The 14479-nt window shown below is 42.3% G+C and overlaps 1 protein-coding gene across 3 annotated transcripts in view; it reads left to right on the top strand.

The window, feature by feature from the left end:
* LOC141772027 (nucleolar protein 4-like) overlaps positions 1 to 14479 on the top strand; it is a 166942-nt gene that overhangs the window by 27888 nt on the left and 124575 nt on the right. For all 3 annotated transcript variants that reach the window (XM_074642668.1, XM_074642672.1, XM_074642669.1), the window contains 3 exons: positions 41 to 193; positions 4222 to 4333; positions 12753 to 12859. In XM_074642668.1, coding sequence (XP_074498769.1) covers positions 41 to 193; positions 4222 to 4333; positions 12753 to 12859 — 372 coding nt within the window. The remainder of the gene's footprint in view (positions 1 to 40; positions 194 to 4221; positions 4334 to 12752; positions 12860 to 14479) is intronic.

The following is a 14479-nucleotide window of genomic DNA, read 5'->3' on the forward strand; positions in this document are numbered from 1 at the left end:
CATCCCAAATGAGTCAAAGTGTGTCTCCGTCTGTTTGCAGTGTGTGGACGGCGTATCGGGCGTCGACTCGTCCCTGAAGCGCGTGGCGGTGGTGGAGGATTTCTTTGACATCATCTACGCCATGCACGTGGAGATCAGCGCCGACCCCGGCAAAGCCCCGAAACACGCCGGCCAGAAGAAGACCTACAAAGCTGTAAGAAATCCGTCCTGCTGCCTTTCAGACGACCGTCAGGGAATAATAATGATTAACATGTGATTCTTCCTGCTGGGTTTTCTTTCTGTCATCTCGATTCTCTCGTCTTCATCTTTCACTCTCACTTCATGTCGTCTCTTTGGTCTCGCTCCACCTCTACCCCGCCACAGAGTGGATTCTGTCTTTCATAACTTCTGTCGTCTGTTGCTTAACAATCTGTCCTCTCTCTCTCTCTCTCTCTCTCTCTCTCTCTCTCTTTCTCTGTTTTTCTCTCTTCCTCTTCTTTTGGGGCTTCTTTCCTCTTTTACGGTTTCACTTTCTGATCAGACGGATTTCAGTCTGAATCTTTCTGAAACTGAACTGGCGGACACGTCCTGTGGAGTCAGATCAGTCTCAGTATTAATGAACGCACACAGAAGGATATATATATAGATCTATATATATATAGATCTAGATCTATATCTATATATAGATCTAGATCTATATATATAAATGACTCTCCACAAAAACATATTTTTCGCTGCACACTATTTTTCAAAGTTAACGCGATAATTACTCGTTAACGCAAATTAGTTTTAACGCCACTAATTTCTTTAACGCATTAACGCAACTTGTGATTTTTAGGTTGAAGCAGCTCAGTTTTTGAGCGAGAGTGAAGATACTGACATCATATGAATATTATTTTAATTAAATAACGCTCCAAACTTATGCTAAATTTTGACGAGCAAAAACTGTCATGTCCATTTTCAAAGGGGTCCCTTGACCTCTGACCTCCAGATGTGTGAATGTAAATGGGTTCTATGGGTACCCACGAGTCTCCCCTTTACAGACATGCCCACTTTATGATAATCACATGCAGTTTGGGGCAAGTCGTAGTCAAGTCAGCACACTGACACACTGACAGCTGTTGTTGCCTGTTGGGCTGCAGTTTGCCATGTTATGATTGGAGCATATTGTTTTATGCTAAATGCAGTACCTGTGAGGGTTTCTGGACAATATCTGTTATTGATCTGTATTGTTAATTGATTTACAATAATAAATATATACATACATTTGCATAAAACAGCATATTTGTGCACTCCCATGTTGATAAGAGGATTAAATACCTAACAAATCTCCCTTTAAGGTACATCGCTAGTCGTTTTTATTTTTTATAAATAAAGTCTCTAAGAGGGTCTGAATCTCTGAATCTAGTGAGAAAGTCGCCATGATGGCAACACTGGTCCTTTATTATCGTTGGTCATCGCTCTGAAGAAAAGGGAAAGCGAGCCGGTTGTCTTTGTGACAGCGGCACGGACAGTAATACCACTTGGGAACGCTAGTTGTGTATTGCTACCTAAAATTTACATGATCATAATAGTTGCCGGTAATCTCCCTTTAAGGTACATTTTGAACAGATACAAAATGTGCTTGATTAATCATGCAATCAGATTTTAGATAGAAAGATATATAGATACTTTATTGATCCCGAAGGAGATTTAGGCATCCAGTATCTTAAACAACGCGTCCCGACACCAACACACCTTACAAAGAGATCAAACCGAATAGAAAAGTAGAAGTCGTATCCAGAGGATAAAATAAGAGCTAAACCGTATGTGCAGCAAAAAGGTTACAAGTTTAGAAGAAGTTTAAAAAAAAGAAGAAAAAGCAAACCACACAGACTGAACACTGGAGAGGCTGCCACTCACGCCGGAAATTAAGTTAATTGAGATTAGATATTTGAATCGATTGACAGCCCTAAGATAAACATAATGTAACATAACCTCGAACCTATAAAACCAAATGAAGTGTTAAACCTGTGGAGACAGTTTTGCTCTTTATGGAGGCAGATGTAGATGCAGATCTTATTACTTTATTCATCTTTTGTCACATTGTGGAGTTTAAGAGAAAGTGAATCAACCTGTCTGAGAGCTGGTCGATCTTCTTCTGCTCGGCTCTCAGCTGGCGACGCCGCCCTCTTCTGGTGAAACGGAGGAAGTGCAGCTTCCACAGAGTTATCTCTCTGCAGAGGGACGAAGCCGAGACGACTCTGTCTTCTGTCTTCTCTCTTTTCATTCTTCTCTTTTGCTGTTTCCTTCCTCTTTATCTTCGTTAGCGATCTGTCTGCAAAATATTGATTGTTTTTGCACAGATTGGGTTTAATCTGTCCGACTGTCCTCTGTGTCCTTCTACTATATACTGTCTATATATACATATATATATAGACAGTATATAGTGTATATACAGTATATAGTGTATATACAGTGTAGTTAAAGCCTGGAGCTGGCTCACCATGCCACTTAGCTTCAGGTCTGAGTGCCACCGAAGGCTGTGAGTGACATTTGCCTTTGCTTTACCCCCTCCTTCCTACACACACACACACACACACGCACGCACGCATGCGCGCACGCACGCACGCACACACACACACACACACACACACACACACGCACGCACGCACGCACACACACACACACACACGCACACACACACACACACACACACGCTGCACAGCAACCCCCATCCACCCACGCTGGCTATTTTCCACCCTTCCTCCTCCTCCTCTCTTCCTCTCCTCCTCTCTTTTGTGTCTTTGTGCCTCTCTTCCAGAATAAATATTCACACATTCAAACACTAGTTTATCGACCTCATATCCTCTTTAAACACCGTGAGACAATTTAAACAAGTAATGGAGGCCTACCTCGCCACTCTGGGACAAGTTTATTATTTGGTGAAACTTAGAGACGACATGACTTGAATGATTATAACAGAACATGTTTTACTGGTTTAATAATCAACTGTTAACATTGGATGTTAGTGTCGATCCCTCAGACTGAAGTTGTGTTTGTTTACAGCACTTTGACAGATAGATAGATAGATAGACAGATAGATAGACAGATAGACAGATAGATAGATAGATAGATAGATAGACAGATAGACAGATAGATAGATTGATAGACAGATAGATAGATAGATAGATAGATAGACAGATAGACAGATAGATAGATAGATAGATAGATAGATAGATAGATAGACAGATAGACAGATAGATAGATAGATAGACAGATAGATAGATAGACAGATATTTGCTCGTCTGTGGAGTCGTGAAACATCCTTTTTCTTGCCGTAGCGCCGTAGATGTAAAAGTGGCTGATGGTGTGCCGCTGTGGTTCAGCGGCATAAGTCGGTCCCTGTAGTGGTATACTGCTCCTGTTCCTCCACCGTTTACCGTTTCCTAACGGCAGGTTCCGCTTGAAAGTGGTCGGCCACTGTCAGACTGTCACACCAGCACCGGCTCCTGATGTGTTTTCTGTCTTTATTAACAGCACAGAACTAAGAGAAAGAAATACTCAACAGTAGGAGCCCAAATAAATCAAAACTGATGAATATTAGTTGATTCACACACCAAGTTCACACCAGAGAGAGAATTATTCTGTTTTCTTTCCTGGGAGTTAAAGATCAAATCATAAGTTTAACATAAGAATGCTGTTGGAGTGAACTTATTATTTTATTTTCACTCTTTTAAAGTCACCTTTAATGCAGGAAACAAGGTCTCTGAAGGGAGGACCCCCAGACCCCCGCTTTTATTTTGAAATCCTCCCTATTTCTATGGTCTCAAAGTTGGCGAGTATCTGTACACAAATCAAATAGATTACATTTTGCGACAATTTCACAAACTGCTGTGAGGGTGTGTTGTATCTCTGAGCCGTCAGTTAGTGAGGAAAAAAAACAGATAAATGTCTGCGACTGACGGTTAGTGTCCGGCAACGACTTGTTGTGAAGTATATGCAGTGGAACGAGGGAGGGAGATCATGTGACATCTAGTGGCTGAATGTTATCAGTGTTATCAGGAGCACCTTTAAATGCAGATTTCAATGATTATAAATTGTGGTGACCACAATTACAGTGTGCAGCTCCGTCCGTCCAGATACCTCCGTTGTTATACCTCCATATTATACCTCCATATTATACCTCCATCTTTTAGTCAGACAGTAGAAACACAGTTTGAACAACCCCTCTCTCCGTCTGTGTCGGTGTCTCTCTCTCAGATAGCCGAGACGTACGCCTTCCTGCCCAGAGAGGCGGTGACTCGTTTCCTGATGAGCTGTGGAGAGTGTCAGAAGAGGATGCACATCAGCACCGCCGGTCAGGACTACAAAGGTACGAACACAATGCTGGTCAGGGATCATTCAGAGTCATGATGCTGCTGCTTCAATGCAGTTTTAGCTTTTCAGGCATAGCAATATATTTAATAAGGGCAGGAAAAAATGTATCTATTTATCATGATTTGTTTGTTTTTATAATTTTTAAATAGATTTTTTTTAATGCCAGAATGGATATATCTGCTTCATCTGAGTCTCTGTGGAGGTAGAAGGAAGTTACTGCTTTTATTGTGGTAGTCTGAGTAACGTGACGTCATATCCGTTCCGTATCGGTCAACCAAAACAAACCTCAGAGAGTCTAAAACGTTGGAGGGTCGTCGTGGATACGACCTGCACCCTCCCATGTTAAATCCAGCGTGGTAAACACTACACATCCAGTAAAGGATGGAAACACTTTGGGTTTCACACATTGACAGGAAAAGCAGAGCTAGACAGAGCAGAGCTAAAGCTGCATGCTAACTCTGTCACGGACAGGAAACGTTATGGTATGAAGGTAACGTTATGGTATGGAGGTAACGTTATGGTATGGCGGTAACGTTATGGTATGGAGGTAACGTTATGGTATGGAGGTAACGTTATGGTATGGCGGTAACGTTATGGTATGGAGGTAACGTTATGGTATGGCGGTAACGTTATGGTATGGAGGTAACGTTATGGTATGGAGGTAACGTTATGGTATGGAGGTAACGTTATGGTATGGAGGTAACGTTATGGTATGGCGGTAACGTTATGGTATGGAGGTAACGTTATGGTATGGCGGTAACGTTATGGTATGGCGGTAACGTTATGGTATGGAGGTAACGTTATGGTATGGAGGTAACGTTATGGTATGGAGGTAACGTTATGGTATGGAGGTAACGTTATGGTATGGTGGTAACGTTATGGTATGGCGGTAACGTTATGGTATGGAGGTAACGTTATGGTATGGAGGTAACGTTATGGTATGGAGGTAACGTTATGGTATGGCGGTAACGTTATGGTATGGAGGTAACGTTATGGTATGGAGGTAACGTTATGGTATGGCGGTAACGTTATGGTATGGAGGTAACGTTATGGTATGGAGGTAACGTTATGGTATGGAGGTAACGTTATGGTATGGTGGTAACGTTATGGTATGGAGGTAACGTTATGGTATGGAGGTAACGTTATGGTATGGAGGTAACGTTATGGTATGGCGGTAATGTTATGGTATGGAGGTAACGTTATGGTATGGAGGTAACGTTATGGTATGGAGGTAACGTTATGGTATGGAGGTAACGTTATGGTATGGAGGTAACGTTATGGTATGGAGGTAACGTTATGGTATGGAGGTAACGTTATGGTATGGCGGTAACGTTATGGTATGGAGGTAACGTTATGGTATGGAGGTAACGTTATGGTATGGAGGTAACGTTATGGTATGGAGGTAACGTTATGGTATGGCGGTAACGTTATGGTATGGCGGTAACGTTATGGTATGGAGGTAACGTTATGGTATGGAGGTAACGTTATGGTATGGTGGTAACGTTATGGTATGGAGGTAACGTTATGGTATGGAGGTAACGTTATGGTATGGAGGTAACGTTATGGTATGGTGGTAACGTTATGGTATGGAGGTAACGTTATGGTATGGAGGTAACGTTATGGTATGGAGGTAACGTTATGGTATGGAGGTAACGTTATGGTATGGAGGTAACGTTATGGTATGGAGGTAACGTTATGGTATGGCGGTAACGTTATGGTATGGAGGTAACGTTATGGTATGGAGGTAACGTTATGGTATGGAGGTAACGTTATGGTATGGTGGTAACGTTATGGTATGGCGGTAACGTGGCGGTGGAGCCGGTCGTCGCTCTCGTCTCCGTGGTCAAATGGGCCGACGCTACGACTGTAGAGCACCCAGATACTGACATTTGTGTTCTCTGCATTGAAACGGCCCCGATGGAGCTGACCATGGATGGATAAAGAGAACGGAGCTGACGGGAGAGCTAGAGACCACCTTGGAGAAGTTACAGGAAGTAGACACGTGGGACTACGTCCGCTTTTCAAAATAAGGCGTTAACAAAGGGAACTGAAGATACTAAATACATCTATGGAAATCAGACTGATGGATTATATTCACCAGAAGTATAAAACATTACATGGCCCTTATAGATTAAAAAGAGAACACCACTAATCTGTGAGGGAAATGTCTTTATTCTTTGATTTTTATGGGTTGCTGGATAAAGTCAGAAATGTGAGATTTAACGATGTCCTCAATCATTCAACAGGAAATGTGTCAAAGTATCTCAGTTTGAGCTGCCATCCATTGCCAACCCCCCCATTAGAGATAGTTCCTACAACTGCTGGCACCCTGAAGGCCCCATCCCTCCCTCATCCATCCCTCCCTCATCCCTCCCATCCCTCCCTCATCCCTCCCTCATCCCTCCCTCCTCCCCCTCCAGCTTGTCCATCTCTCTTATTCTCTCCTCCTTTATCCTTCCCTCCGAGCTTCCCAGCCTCCATCCTGCTTCCAGCTCTTCTTCTCCGTCCTCCTCTCCTCTACGTTGCTTCAAGCTTCCTGTCCCGTCCCTGTATCCCTCGCCGCCTCCATCCTCCCTTTATCGCCTCCGTCCATCCCTCCATTCTAACCCTCGCTCGCTCACTTCCTCCCTACCTCCCCCCGGTTTCTCCTCCTCGTCCCTCATTAAACCGAGGAGTCATTGGAGTGTCCTGTCTCTCTCCTCAATTAGCCTAATTAATGGCTTTTAACAAAGAAAATGGCTCAGGAAACGAGCTCGTTCTCCACAGAGTCGAGGGGGGGGGAGTCTGAAGTACAGAGTATAAAGAAGAGAGAAAAAGAAATGTAGAAGAAGAAGAAGTATGAACAGAGAGTCTGAGAGAGGAGGAGATGAGGGGGGGGAGTTCCCTTCAGTTTTTACATTTATCTAAAATCAGACTAAAACCTCGATGCTGTTGACACGGAGACAAACCTCTATGTGACAAACGTAAAAGCTGCCTATATATGTATGTATATATATATATATATATATATATACATACATATGTATATATATATATATATATATATATATATATATATACATACATATGTATATATATATATATATATATACATACATATGTATATATATATATATATATATATATATATATATATATATATATACATATATATTCACATTAAATTCACATTAAATTTTACACAAAAGTTCTTCCCTCAGACTCAGAAAAAAATTATTATACATATATATATACTGTATATATATAAACACAGTATATATATATATACTGTGTTTATATATATATATGTATTTATATACAATATATATATATATATATATATATATATATATTTTATTTTTATTATTAATTTTTTTCTGAGTCTGAGGGAAGAACTTTTGTGTAAAATTGAATATGAATGAACAGATATCAGCGGCCCTCACAGATAAGTGGTCTTTCTTTAATCTGGGCAGAAAAACAACCGAGTTTCAGCTATAAGCATTTTATAGTAATAATAATAATAATAATAATAATAATAATAATAATCTTTATTGTCCACGGCTTCACAGGTTGGTTAAAAACATCATAGTAAATGACAGTAGATACAATAAATAGCTCAACAGTAACGGACGCGGTCCCAGAGTGAACGGTGGTTATGAATTTAATAAAGTTATTGAATTTGGTATGAAAGACTTTTTGTAGATGTTGTTGGCTGCGGTGGATCTATAGTATAACGTCTTAGTGAGGACAGATCTATAGACTCTTTAAAAAGAGGACGAACGGGATCAGACACAATCTGTCCTTTTTGTTTCACCTGTGTTTTATATATTTATATATACAGTTTATATACAGTTAATATACACACACATCCCAGTTGTTGTTGTTCTTTCCTGGTCATTTTACTGGTCATGTTTGTGGTTGAGGAGAGTCGAGTTTTGTTCAATACCGTGTACACATATTAAGACGTTTGTCGTCAGTCTCTCAGACGTTCTCGCTTTATATCGTATGAATCTGAATTTCCTGATGAGATCAACGATGCGCTGCGTTGCTTTTTAAAAAGTGTTTTCTGTGTCAGTTTGCTCCGACCAGAAGGAGGAAGAATTACAAAATGAAAAATGTAGAGATGATGACATAATAGATATTATTTAATAAGAAGATGAAATAAGCTGAGCAAACAATGACACACACACACACACACACACACACACACACACACAGTAATGACAACAGCCATGTGTGCGTGTGTGTGTGTGTGTGTGTGTGTGTGTGTGTGTGTTGTGCCATCACTGGGTGCCACTCAGAGAGAGAGCAGCTAATTGCCTTCCTTCCCTGTGGGGGTTAGGCCTCCCCCCCACATACACACACACACACACACACATACACACACACACGCACACAACCTCAGCCCCCCCCCTATCGTTGCGATGAAGTGACTCCCACTAAAGTTCAGCTGTGAATTATTAAATGCAATTAATCAGCGTGGACCAGGGCCATGTTTAATTGACACAGGCAGCAGGCTCACTGTGTCGGTGTGTGGGTGTGTGTGTTTGTGGGTGTGTGTGTGTGTGTGCGTGTGTGTGTGTGTGGGTGTGTGTGTGTGTGCGTGTGTGTGTTAGCGGCAGAGTTTTCTTTTTTTTACGTAATAAAATGAAAAATCAACTTTTTTTTGTAACTTCGCAGCCCAGTGTTGCACGAATGGATCTACAGTATAATCAGACCTGGATACGCCGCCGCCGCCGCCGCCACCGCCACCGCCACCGCGCAGAGATTTAAAAAGTGGCAGACAAAAAAAAATACTTGTCTGTCACAGTGGCAGGAAGTGAAAAAAGGTTCAGTTCAGACCCTGATGGAGAGTCTGAGGACAGACGGGGTTTTTAAAAGCCTTTGAGCCAAATTAGTGATTTTGTGGGTTTTATAAATAATGTTGACTCGACTCAAAGTGTTTGATGTAGAAGGAAGTTAGAGGACATAACTCAACACCGACAGTCTGTTTATCTACAGCTTTATTTCCGTGTCACGATCTCGGTCGGGTGTTTCTGTAAACGTGTGACATTAACAAGCGAACAGGTTTATGTTGTTGTGCATAATTTACTGTGCAAAGGTTTTATGTGAGCTTTAGATTACAGATACATCCAACGTGCTATTGAGGAGGAACTTTACTTATCTTGACTCCATGTTTGTCCTCTCTTTATTTCATTCTGCTCACCTTGATGCAGAGATGACAAGCTGCTGGCAACAGTTTAGTTAACCGTAAACGCCTGAGGTCGTTTCTGATTTAAAACACTCACATTATAACAGCCTTTGTCCTAAACCAGAGGTCAGCAACCTGCGTCTCTTCAGCTCCTCTCCAGCGGCTCCCTGTGGATTTATAACAATGGAAATGAATAACTGTTCTTTGTTTACATTTTCATTTTTATTTATCATTGTTGTAGGTCTATGGTACGACGGGACGACGGAGTATTAGGGCCACATTGAGGGAAAAAAATAAATCTGAGATTTAGAGAATAAAGTCGTAATATTATAAAGTAGTAATTTTACGTGTTATTTTCTTTTTTTCTCGTAAAGTTATGATTTTATTCTCGTAATATTCTGACTTTATTCTGTAAATCTCTTTTTTTCCCTCAATGTGGCCCTAATACTCCGTAGTACATTGTCTCTTTGGCCCTCACTGCATTAGACTGATATACTATATACTTAGACTATAAACTGAGTTACCTTCATCACAATGATCACATGTTTTGCGGCTCCAGACAGATGTTTTTTTGGTTAAAATGACTCTCTTGATAGTAAAGGTTGCTGACCCCGTTTCCTGCTCACACAACACGACTACTCTCATTCTGTCCGACAGAAATATCCACATTCATCTGATTCTTTATTTAGTTTTGTTTAAAAAACATCTCTCGTCCGTCGCCCTGACCATCCTGACCAATCAGGGGTCCGGAGCCTCGTGTTGAACACCACGTGGCAGCTTAGTGTCAGTCAGTTATCACCGTCTGACGCCTCTTCTCCAGAGAATACACACTCTCTCTCTTTGTCCCGTCCTCGTACACGACTATCAATCACCGATCAATGATGACGCTCCTGTCTATTCTGCTAAGCCGTATTGATCTCTAATGCCCCGTATTCATGTCCACTCTGCGGACGCTCCAGACGTTAGACACGTTCTTTACGAGGTCAGTAGATAAATGAGAGGAGAGGCGGAGGAGGCGAGGGGAGTGTGGTTTAATAGTGAACATATAGAGACCTTTAGTTTATCATATAACTCAGCATCTCTTCACTCTGGTAAGTCAATTTTATTTATATAGCCCAATATTACAAACTACAAACTTTAACCTTCTGAATGCTCTAGGTCTCTAGTCTGATCCATCCATCCTCTGAATGCTCTAGGTCTCTAGTCTGATCCATCCATCCTCTGAATGCTCTAGGTCTCTAGTCTGATCCATCCATCCTCTGAATGCTCTAGGTCTCTAGTCTGATCCATCCATCCTCTGAATGCTCTAGGTCTCTAGTTTGATTTATCCATCCTCTGAATGCTCTAGGTCTCTAGTTTGATCTATCCATCCTCTGAATGCTCTAGATCTCTAGTCTGATCCATCCATCCTCTGAATGCTCTAGGTCTCTAGTTTGATCCATCCATCCTCTGAATGCTCTAGGTCTCTAGTCTGATCCATCCATCCTCTGAATGCTCTAGGTCTCTAGTTTGATCCATCCATCCTCTGAATGCTCTAGGTCTCTAGTTTGATCTATCCATCCTCTGAATGCTCTAGGTCTCTAGTCTGATCCATCCATCCTCTGAATGCTCTAGGTCTCTAGTTTGATCTATCCATCCTCTGAATGCTCTAGGTCTCTAGTCTGATCCATCCATCCTCTGAATGCTCTAGGTCTCTAGTTTGATCCATCCATCCTCTGAATGCTCTAGGTCTCTTGTTTGATCCATCCATCCTCTGAATGCTCTAGGTCTCTAGTCTGATCCATCCATCCTCTGAATGCTCTAGGTCTCTAGTCTGATCCATCCATCCTCTGAATGCTCTAGGTCTCTAGTCTGATCCATCCATCCTCTGAATGCTCTAGGTCTCTAGTTTGATCCATCCATCCTCTGAATGCTCTAGGTCTCTAGTTTGATCCATCCATCCTCTGAATGCTCTAGGTCTCTAGTTTGATCCATCCATCCTCTGAATGCTCTAGGTCTCTAGTTTGTGGTTGTAAAGTTTCATGAGGCTGTGATTATCCTAGAGGTCAACACAGGTCATTTTATACAGTGAGGTCAATGAAATGTCTCCTATGGAGACTACCATCATCACACATGAATCCAGTTGGGCTCATTGGATCCACCAGAGTCTCAGCTTTACAATGAGACCCAATTTATGGACTTCAACACTGTTTAGGGACCCCAATAGTATAAAAAAAACTGCATGTGATTATCATAAAGTGAGCATGTCTGTAAAGGGGAGACTTGTGGGTACCCATAGAACCCATTTACATTCACATATCTGGAGGTCAGAGGTCAAGGGAACCCTTTGAACATGGACATGACAGTTTTTCCTCAACAAAATGTAGCCTAAGTTTGGAGCGTTATTTAACCTTCATGACAAACTAGTCTGAAATTCTTTCATTTGATATCTCTAACTTCACTCTCAGCCTCTGAAAGACAGTAAAGTCACCCGCGAGTCTCAGAGGGTTAACAGGGGAGAACTGGAAGAAACCTCAGGAAGAGAAACAGAGGAGGGTTACTCTCCCTGGACGGACGGACGGACGGACGGACGGATGGACGGACGGACAGGAAATAGATGTCATGTGTACAAAACAACCAACATAATCAGAATTCCAATCGTCTGGAATGAGCTAGTTTTTTTTATTCTTTGAGGTAATGGAAGAATAAAGAACTATAACTGAAAGTGTATGTTTGCATTTGAAGGCCTCATCAGAGTCAGACTGCTTCTCCTTGTGTTGCTCTAGAGGGTCCTCTAGTGGCGGCTCTCTGACAAGACACCGTGAGACACATCAGCTCTGACACAGAACACCAGCCGGCTGTCTGGCAGAACGGGGAGAGAAGATCATACATTCGGTTTAACTGGTGGAAGTTTGAAAAGCTTAAAATGTAAAAGTCATAAAGGGACATTATGAAAAGCTGAAATCCAGAAGATGATGATAAAATAAACATTCTTTCCAGAAAAAAAGTCCCATGTTAAAAGCAGTCCACAGGCTGATAGAGGAAACCCAGAAAGTCGCGTAAGGTCTCATTTTTACAACCTGTTCACGGGCTAAAAAAGGATTAAAACACGTTTATACGTGTAAAAAGTTCACATACAGTCCCTTTAAGGTACATTTCGTAACAGATTAATTAATGTAAATTCGGCATCACAGGAAGAAAAGGGGACAGATGGTCGTCACTGCCACTAAAGGTTTCTCCTCCTATCCTCTCCTTTCCTCTCTAGAGAACGACCGGCCGAGCTCTCTGGTGCTGGAGGTGATCGACTACAACATGCCTCTCACCACCACCTACATGAAACACATGAAGCTGCAGTGCATGAGCAACAACAAGGTACGTGAGGTCGCTGCGACACAGCGGCGTGTTAACTGAGAGTATGTGTTGTGTGTGTTTCTGTGCATCCTGAGAGTTTCCCTTCAGAGTGGATCGTACAGTAAATCTTGACAAACCGGCGCCGTCTTTAGTACACCGGCGTGTCGAGTAGAGGCGTGTAGGAGGAAACCAGGAGGCCTCGCTGGGAAGAAAAACTCCCACACAACAAAACACACCGTCTCGCAATTAAAACACTGTAATGAGGAAACATATATGTGAGTGTTTCAGTCTGACAGTCGTGGAGAGTTCAGCGGACCAAAACCATTTCTTCTCATTAAGCATGAGACGGTGTTGTTTGTGTATTTTTCTGATTATGCTTGATTCCAAAGATGTGAACAAAAGACCTGGAAGAGAAAAGGGTTTGACAGTTACGATGATCTGCAGTAAAACAAAGAATTTGGCACTTGTTGACACGACTGGACTGATGCTGTTGTTTTATTCGGGAGGAAAACCTCCATCATATTGATGCAAAATTCCAATATTTCAATGAATAAATCATTGCTCATAATTATATCTGGTCTGCTTCCATCTTACCTACGGACCTACATCCTTCACAAAAGTAGGGGAAGTTACCGTCTTTGCTCCCAGGACTTCATCCTGCTAACTGTTCCCAAAGTCCGTACTGAACTGGGAAAAAGGGCGTTCCAGTTTGCTGCTCCGTCTTCCTGCAATCAGTTACAAAATGACCTGAAACTTGGAGCGCTGGTCTCACTGAATGTCTTTAAAGTGCTTCTAAAAGATTTGCAAGCAAGCACATCTGGCTGCAGATGTTTTGAATGCTGATGAATGTTTTTTGATACCTCATGATTCTGTCATTTGCTCTTTGTCTTCGTTTTCAGTTTGTTTTATGTCTGCAACCGTGTAACTGTGCTGCTGCTGCCTGTCTTGGCCAGGACACTCTTGGAAAAGAGATTTTTAATCTCAATGAGTTTTAACTCCTGGTTGAATAAAGGTTAAATAAATAATTAGATGACAACGGGAGAGTGAACCAGGTAGAACAGGAAGAGAGAAACCAGAATAGATGGTTGGTGGAGGTCTAGTACATCTGGAGGGAAACGGTGTGTTAGAACAGCTGGAGGAGTTGTGAGGTGGTGAGGAAGATCAGCTTCTTCTTCTGGGCTCGGCTACGTACTTTAGCAGTGTGTGTGTGCGTGCGTGGGTGTGTGTGGGTGTGAGTGTGTGTGAGAGTGGGTGGGGGTGGTGATTGGTATTTTCCATATTGTTCCCACACACCACCACCAGCACCACCTCTCCACCCTGTACTGTACCACTGTGACTATCAGTACCACACACTCGCTGTCAGTCATATTCCCTGTGTGTGTGTGTGTGTGTGTGTGTGTGTGTCTAGATAACGGGTGGGCGAACAGAGGGTTGAGCTCGTTCCAATTAAGCCAGGCCCCTGAGCGTCGAGTTAATTAGCTGAGGAGAGGGAGAGACACTGAAGTGCCAATTTACACTGGAATGCCAATATATCTGCCTGTCTGTCTGTCCAACACACACACACACACACACACACACACACACACACACACACACACACACACACACACACACAGAGCGCCACACCTGCAGCAGCCTCGG

Source organism: Sebastes fasciatus, chromosome 8 (genome assembly GCF_043250625.1).
Source record: "Sebastes fasciatus isolate fSebFas1 chromosome 8, fSebFas1.pri, whole genome shotgun sequence".
NCBI lineage: Eukaryota > Metazoa > Chordata > Actinopteri > Perciformes > Sebastidae > Sebastes > Sebastes fasciatus.